Source organism: Entelurus aequoreus, linkage group LG06 (assembly GCF_033978785.1).
Source record: "Entelurus aequoreus isolate RoL-2023_Sb linkage group LG06, RoL_Eaeq_v1.1, whole genome shotgun sequence".
In the NCBI taxonomy this organism is placed as follows: Eukaryota; Metazoa; Chordata; class Actinopteri; order Syngnathiformes; family Syngnathidae; genus Entelurus; species Entelurus aequoreus.
The window spans coordinates 25,629,811-25,638,159 of record NC_084736.1 but is presented as its reverse complement, the minus strand read 5'-3'; the positions used below and the strand labels follow the sequence as shown (position 1 = coordinate 25,638,159).

The window sequence follows — 8,349 nt, the reverse complement described above, 5'->3', positions numbered from 1 at the left end:
ATATATACATATATATATATATACACCCACACATTTATGAGTAGAGGGTTTAGTTCTTTGGGCGGCTGCTGCGTCTCCCTCGCCCCTCAATTACAAGCCTCGCCCTCAAGGCGGTGAGATCAAGCCTTTAAACGAGTGGTCAGGTCGGGAGCGGCGCGCGCCGCTGGCACCAAGCACATTTTGCACCACCTGTGTGACGAGGGTTGCAGCAACGTCACGTGACTTTTGACCAACACCCAATGGCACACAGCCCTTTTTGTCTTCAATCAAGCTTTTTCTTTGGCTTTTGTGCATGTGGGCGTGGTTAGTTCTGTGGCATGCGCCCGTGTTTTACAGGAAGGAAGTCATCAACGCATTAGCCAGGCCAAAAAGACGTTCTTACCCTGACAATCTCCAGGATTTCGCTCTTGCTGATGGTCCCGTTGCCGTCCACGTCGTAAAGGGCGAAGGCCCACTCCAGCTTCTGCAGGGTCCGACCGCCCGAGGTCAGGTGCAGCGCCACGATGTACTCCTTGAAGTCCAGGGTGCCGTCGGCGTTGGTGTCGAAGCTCCTGAAGACGTGTCTGGCGTAGGCGCTGGGGTCAGCGTTGGGGAAGAAGCTGGCGTAGATGCCCTCAAACTGCTCCTTGCTGATCTTTCCACCGGGACATTCCTTCAGGAAAGACTGGTACCAGCTGCACAGCTCGGCCTCAGAGTACTTGGTGTTGGACTTCAGCTCCTCCAGGAGCTCCTTGGACAACGTGCTGCTCTTTGTGTTCCCCATTCCTTCTTCTTCTTCTTCTTCTTGGCTGTGTTCAGCGCAGCAGCAGAGGAGATTATGATCATCCAGACGGCTCTGTAGCAGATTTAGAAGATGACCACGTCACTGCGCTATGACACCTAAGAAGAGGATTAAACACGTCCGGTGTAAAGACAACTTGCAGCGTCAGAAGAAGAACCACCAGCAGTGAGATCTTTACAACTTTGGATGTCTTTCAACTCCTCCCTGGGCACCTCCGACCGGTGTAAGACCACGGGGAAGACCCACACCTCGGGACCTTCCGGGAAGAGCTGGACCAAGTAGCTGGGGAGAGGGAAGTCTGGGCTTCTGTGCTTAGGCTGCTGCTCCCGCGACGCGACTTTGGATAAGCAGAAGAAGATGGATGAATGGATGGATGGATGTCTTTTAACACGTTGAACATCAGCAACAGGTCTGGTCCTGAACCAACACTTCTCGATGGACACTCGGTTTCCACAGAGACCAGAAGAAGGGAAGTTATCTAGTGAACACCTCCATACGGATGGACAGGTTTCCATGGCAACAAAAAAACGTCCTTACATCCCTGCAGTGGCTCAAGAGGTAGGGCAGATCGAAGGTTGGTGGTTCAGACTGCTGTTGTGTCCTTGGGCAAGGCACTTCACCCACCTTACATTAGTGGTTTAGAAATATCACAAATAACCTATTGTTACTATAACAATCTACAAGGTTAATACAGTTCACTTCTCTTTCTTCCCCTCCATTTATCTGCTTTCTTTTGTAATTCAAGTTTACATTACATATATGTATTGTTGTATTTTGAACAATTGTATTGTTGATAATAGACATGATTATTGTTATTATTATTCATTATCAATAGTTTTATTGGTATTTATATTGCTCCATTTGTTTGCTTAATTGGTTTTAGTAATAATATTAATAATACTAATAATACATGTGCTGTCCAGTTGTTATGTTCAGTTTTCTTACACTTGTCATTTGCAAGTATGCCTTCATTTCAGTTTATCCGTAGTCTTTGCCATTGAGTGGAATGTACCTAATCTTTTGTTGAGTCCTACAAAGCGTTTATACTGTAAGTAGTGAACTTATTACACACCAGCTGTTTGATTGTAACGAACATGTAATTTTTGCTAAATGTAAAATTACCAATGCTAATCAGTAGCAGGTGTACAGCATAGCCAATGTAAATTAGCATCGAGCTAGCCCTTTTTAAAAAGTAGTGCATTACTTTTAAGTGTTTTCTATCAGGCATACGTGCTTTGCTGTCATTGGAAATTGCAACATTACTTTGAGGCAGTTTGCTGTGAATACGCTTGTTTTCCCGCCAAGTGTTTGAGTCTGCAGCTGAGCATAAGGTCACATGCAAAAAAATATGGCAAACAAAACATGAAACGGTTTGATTTCATGCGAATCACTACCTGGTAGTAGCGACAGAATTCAGTTGGTACCTATAAGTATACAGTTCTTGCAGAATTGGGTACCCATTTATACATCGCATGCAAGTTTTTATGATACAATTCTTCATACTGCACAGGACATGCAGGTTGTATTTTTCTATCTGTTATTTCCTGTCTATGCTCTTATTTTCTTAGTTAAGAGTTCAAAGATGTAAAACTTTTACTATATACACATAAACACGTATTTCTCTCAAATATTTTCACAAATCTGTCTAAATCTGTGTTAGTGAGCATTTCTTCTTTGCCAAGATAATCCATCAGGTGTGGCATATCAAGATGCTGATTAAACAACATGATTATTGCACAGGCTTGCCTTAAACTGCCCACAATAAAAGGCCACTCTGAAATGAGCAGGTTTGCTTTATTGGGGGACTGGGGGGGTCAGAAAAGCAGTCAGTATCTGGTGTGACCACACAGTGCAACACATCTCCTTGGCATAGAGTTGATCAGGTTGTGGATTGAGGCCTGTGGAATGTTGGTCCACTTCTCTTTAATGGCTGTGCCAAGTTGCTGGATATTGGCAGGAAGTGAAACACGTTGTCGTATACGCCGATCCACAGCCTCCCAAACATGCTCAATGGGTGACATGTCCGGTGAGTATGCTGGCCATGCAAGAACTGAGATGGTTTCAACTTCCAGGAATTGTGTACAGATTCTTGCAACATGGTCATTGTCATGCTGCAACATGAGGTGAATGGTACAACAATGAGCCTCAGGATGTGGTCACGGTATTCAAAAGGCCATCAATCAAATGCATTCACAACATCGACAACAGCAAACCACTCTCCCACACGACGCCACACACACTGTCTACCACCTGCCTTAAACAGTGAAAACTGGGATTCATCAGTGAAGAGAACCCCAGACACCATCGAATGTGAGCATTTGCCCACTCAAGTCGGTTAGGATGATGAACTGCAGTCAGGTGGAGAACCCGATTAGGACGACGAGCATGCAGATGAACTTCCCTGAGACGGTTTTTCACAGCTTATGCAGAAATTCTTTGGTTATAGAATAGAATAGAATAGAAAGTACTTTATTGATCCCTGGGGGAAATTCAGCACCACAGTTCGCTCACAATAGACAAGAATAATAATAAATAATATAATATATACAGTATAACATATTATATATATATTATATAATATATAAATAATATGAATATATTCTACATATACTCTACATTTAAGTGCAGTCAAGGAACATATGCATTATACAGTCTGATGGCTGTCGGTATGAAACCGATTGTTGCAGCAGCTGTCTGGGTGGCTGGTCTCGGACGATCATGGAGATGCAAAAGCTGGATGTGGAGGTCCTGAGCTGGTGTGGTTACACGTGGTCTGCGGTTGTGAGGCCGGTTGGATGTACTGCCAAATTCTCTGAAACGCCTTTGGAGACAGCTTATGGTAGAGAAATGGACATTCAATTCACGGGCAACAGCTCTGGTGGACATTCTTGCACGCTCCCTCAAAACTTGCGACATCTGTGGCATCGTGTTGTGTGATAAAACTGCACATTTCAGAGTGGTCTTTTATTGTGGGCAGCCTAAGGCACACCTGTGCAATAATCATGCTGTTTAATCAGCATCTTTATATGCCACACCTGTGAGGTGAGATAGATTATTTTGGCAAAGAATAAATGCTCACTAACACAGATTTAGACCGATTTGTGAACAATATTTAAAAGGAATCAGTCTTTTATGTATATAGTAAAAGTTTTAAATCTTTGAATTCAACTCATGAAAAATGGGAGCAAAACCAAAAGTGTTGTGTTTATATTTTTTTTTAATTAAGAACATTTATTTAAGAGCAATTCCGTTAGTAATTCACATACTTTTTTGTGAAAGTAATGAGTAAATATTATCAATTACTTTTTAAAAGTAATTTTCCGAACACTGCACATAGTACACACAATTTTATATTTTGCATACGCTGCTTAACGCCTGCTATTTGGATTTTAGTAGATTAGACCCCAAGTGTTTTTTGGTCGTCATGGTTTCATGTTGTGCTCAGCTCTCGCTGCTCCTTTGACCGCAGCAAGGTAATAAACGTGAACGCCTCTTTCAGATTGTGTTTTGGCCTCCGCGGCGTAATCCTGCGTGTTCATCCTGCATGCCTACTTTCACCAAACCAGATTAATTTAATCTTTAAAAATGTCCTCGGGGACTTTGACATAACCTCATTACATTCAGGAGCTCTTTTTGTCCCGGCGCACACAATGCTCATCCTCCCCGGGGGGCATTTGGCAGGTGGACAAGTAATTCCGTGACGTAACAAAGCAGGAAGATTACTTTGTCTTCTTACTTATCAAATAGAAATAAAAGTCCATGAGTGTCCCTGCAGGACTCATCATTTGTAGTTTTGTCCAAAGCAGATGCGATCCATTTAAAAAATACTATAAAATATTACTAAAAGGAAAAACAACATAAAAAACTAATTAAAAAAACATAAAAAAGTGGAATCAAAGTGCATACAGGTGAAATGTAATGAGAAAAAGTTGCAATGTTGACTCTAATAACACAAAGCTGCCATGCAGTCTGAACTGTCATTGCTCAAAAAATAATAATGAATCAAAATCAATGTTGTTTTGAATTATTGACCTATTCAAGGCTCCAATTACTTCACATCAAATATTCCACTTTGAAATCTTATTTGGGGGAAATGTTGCATTTGTGAGTGTTTGCCATAAAAAAAGAAAGTTTTCTTTGACAAAAATGGCATAAAACAAAAGAAACAAAACATAAAACAATCATAAAAACTTATAATCAACGGATATATCTGAAGATGATCAAGAGATTTAAGTGTTGAAAGTTTAAAAAAAAAAAAGTGTCAGGTTCAAACACTGATGACATCTATTAAACAGACAAGAGACAAAGAATCAAACAGAGACAGAATTAAATTTGGACTCAATATTGAGGAGAGACATGGCCACTGTACTTTCTCAACAGTCCTGCACCACGCTCTGACGAAGAAGGTTTTCGTCTTCTCTTTTATTTAGATGTTCAATGTTTAAGCAACAACACTTTTCTCAACAGGATTGGGTAGTATGTAAACAGTCCTTGTTTTCGGTCACATGAGAAGACAAAAGAAGAAGATCCCTCGGGCTTGGGCTTGTCGTAGATTCAGCTTTGGCAGGTTTTTGAGGACAATGGATGACCCCTCCCGTCTGTTTCTATCGTACACAGCGGAATCTTCCAAGCGTTTGGCTTGGTGCAGCAGAGTCAGCTTCTTGTCTGTTCATTGGGAACTCAGAATGGAAAGTTTTTTGATAATTTAAATACAAATTTTCTGACAAAAAGTAAGTTATTTTTAACATTTTAATGAATGGGGCCCTTTTTGTTGGATTTTTTTTAAACTGTCATTGCTCAAAAATAATAATGAATCAAAATCAATGTTGTTTTGAATTATTCCGATTTGAAATATTATTTGAGGTAAATATTGCATATGTTGTGTTTTTGCAATAAAAAAATTAAGTTTTCTTTGACAAAAATGGCATACAGCAAAACAAACAAAACATAAAACTTATAATCAATGGTTATATCTGAAGATGATCAAGAGATTTAAGTCTTGAAAGTTAAAAATAAGAATAATTACAAGTTATTTTTAACATTTTAAGGAGTGTGGCCCTTTTGGTTGGATCTTATTACTTCACATCAAATATTACACTTTTAATTGTTTTTTGGGGGGAAAAAAATGCACATTTTGTTTTTGCTCTAAAAAAAACAAAAAAAGCTTTTCTTTGACAAAAAGTGCAAAAAACATTTAAACGATACTTTATAACAACGGATAGACCTGAAGTGTTGAATGTTGAATAATATATATATATATATATATATATATATATATATATATATATATATATATATATATATATATATATATATATATATATATACTAAATCGCCAGAAGTATTTGGCCACCCAATCAAATGATGAGAATCAGGTGTCCTAATCACTTGGCCCGGCCACAGGTGTATAAAATCAAGCACTTAGGCATGGAGACTGTTTCTACAAACATTTGTGAAAGAATGGACCACTCTCAGTGATTTCCAGCGTGGAACTGTCATAGGATGCCACCTGTGCAGAAAATCCAGTTGTGAAATGTCTTTGCTCCTAAATATTCCAAAGTCAACTGTCAGCTTTATTATAAGAAAATGGAAGAGTTTGGGAACAACAGCAACTCAGCCATGAAGTGGTAGGCCACGTAAACTGACAGAGAGGGGTCAGCGGATGCTGAAGCGCATAGTGCAAAGAGGTCACCGACTTTCTGCACAGTCAGTTGCTACAGAGATCCAAACTTCATGTGACCTTCCAATTAGCCCACGTACAGCACGCAAAGAGCTTCATGGAATGGGTTTCCATGGCGGAGCAGCTGCATCTAAGCCATACATCACCAAGTCCAATGCGAAGCGTCGGATGCAGTGGTGTAAAGCATGTTGCCACTGGACTCCTGAGGAGTGGAGACGTGTTCTCTTGAGTGATGAATCATGCTTTTCCATTTGGCAATCTGATGGAAAAATCTGGGTTTGGAGGTTGCCAGGAGAACGGTACATTTCGGACTGCATTGTGCCGAGTGTGAAATTTGGTGGAGGAGGAATTATAGTGTGAGGTTGTTTTTCAGGAGTTGGGCTTGGCCCCTTAGTTCCAGTGAAAGGAACTTTGAATGCTCCAGGATACCAAAACATTTTGGACAATTCCATGCTCCCAACCTTGTGGGAACAGTTTGGAGCGGGCCCCTTCTTCTTCCAACATGACTGTGCACCAGTGCACAAAGCAAGGTCCATAAAGACATGGATGACAGAGTCTGGTGTGGATGAACTTGACTGGCCTACACAGAGTCCTGACCTGAACCTAATAGAACACCTTTGGGATGAATTAGAATGGAGACTGAGAGTCCGGCTTTCTCGACCAACATCAGTGTGTGACCTCACCAATGCGCTTTTGGAAGAATGTTCGAAAATCTTGTGGACAGCCTTCCCAGGGATGGCACTTCAAGTTCATATGTGAGTCAAGGCAGGTGGCCAAATACTTTTGGCAGTATAGTGTGTGTATGTGTGTGTATATATATATATATATATATATATATATATATATATATATATATATATATATATATATATATATATATATATATATATATATATATATATATATATATTATTTTTATTTTTTTATTTTTTTTGTTCAGTATAATGTATACGTTACATAAAAAAAGTAAAACAAAAAAACTTCAAACATCTGGCATTAGCAGTTGAGAGACGTTTCATGAGAGTTGAGTGAGTAAGTGTGTTCCTTTAAAAGGCGGTGCCTGTTGCCAAGTGACGTGTAATCATTGATTTGGAATTCATTATTACCTTGTAGTGGTAGTAGAAGTGTGTGTATGTGTGTGTGTACTTAGCCTACACGTTGTTTACTGTGTGATGTTGCCTCTTCCTATTCAATAGTAGGTTTATTTAGTGTGGTGCTGTTTCTTGCTTTCATTAGTAAAACGTTACTTCCTGCATTGAACTTGCTGTGTGTTTGACGCGGTCTTGTTGACATCCAGCCACATCAAAATTAGTATGCCAAATTACATCAAACACATCGGTAAGGGTGTTGTAACGTACGTGTGTGTGTATATATACAGTGTATATATATATATATATATATATATATATATATATATATATATATATATATATATATATATATATATATATATATATATATATAGGGTGGACTGCCATCTCCGGGTTGGGGAGGAGGTCCTGCCCCAAGTGGAGGAGTTCAAGTACCTCGGACTCTTGTTCACGAATGAGGGAAGAGTGGATCGTGAGATCGACAGGCGGATCGGTGCGGCGTCTTCAGTAATACGGACGCTGTATTGATCCGTTGTGGTGAAGAAGGAGCTGAGCCGGAAGGCAAAGCTCTCAATTTACCGGTCGATCTACGTTTCCATCTTCAGCTATGGTCATGAGCTTTGGGTTATGACCGAAAGGACAAGATCACGGGTACAAGCGGCCAAAATAAGTTTCCTCCGCCGGGTGTTGGGGCTCTCCCTTAGAAATAGGGTGAGAAGCTCTGCCATCCGGGGGGAGCTCAAAGTAAAGCCACTGCTCCTCCACATCGAGAGGAGCCAGATGAGGTGGTTCGGGCA

General features: G+C 40.3%; 1 protein-coding gene across 1 annotated transcript in view; it reads right to left on the bottom strand.

Moving 5' to 3' along the window:
* Positions 1 to 832, bottom strand: part of LOC133652038 (S-modulin-like) — an 8,109-nt gene extending 7,277 nt beyond the window's left edge. The window contains exon 1 of the mRNA XM_062050358.1: positions 383 to 832. Within this exon, the coding sequence (XP_061906342.1) occupies positions 383 to 763 (381 nt within the window). The 5' untranslated portion in view covers positions 764 to 832. The remainder of the gene's footprint in view (positions 1 to 382) is intronic.
* Between the last annotated feature and the right edge of the window lie 7,517 nt (positions 833 to 8,349).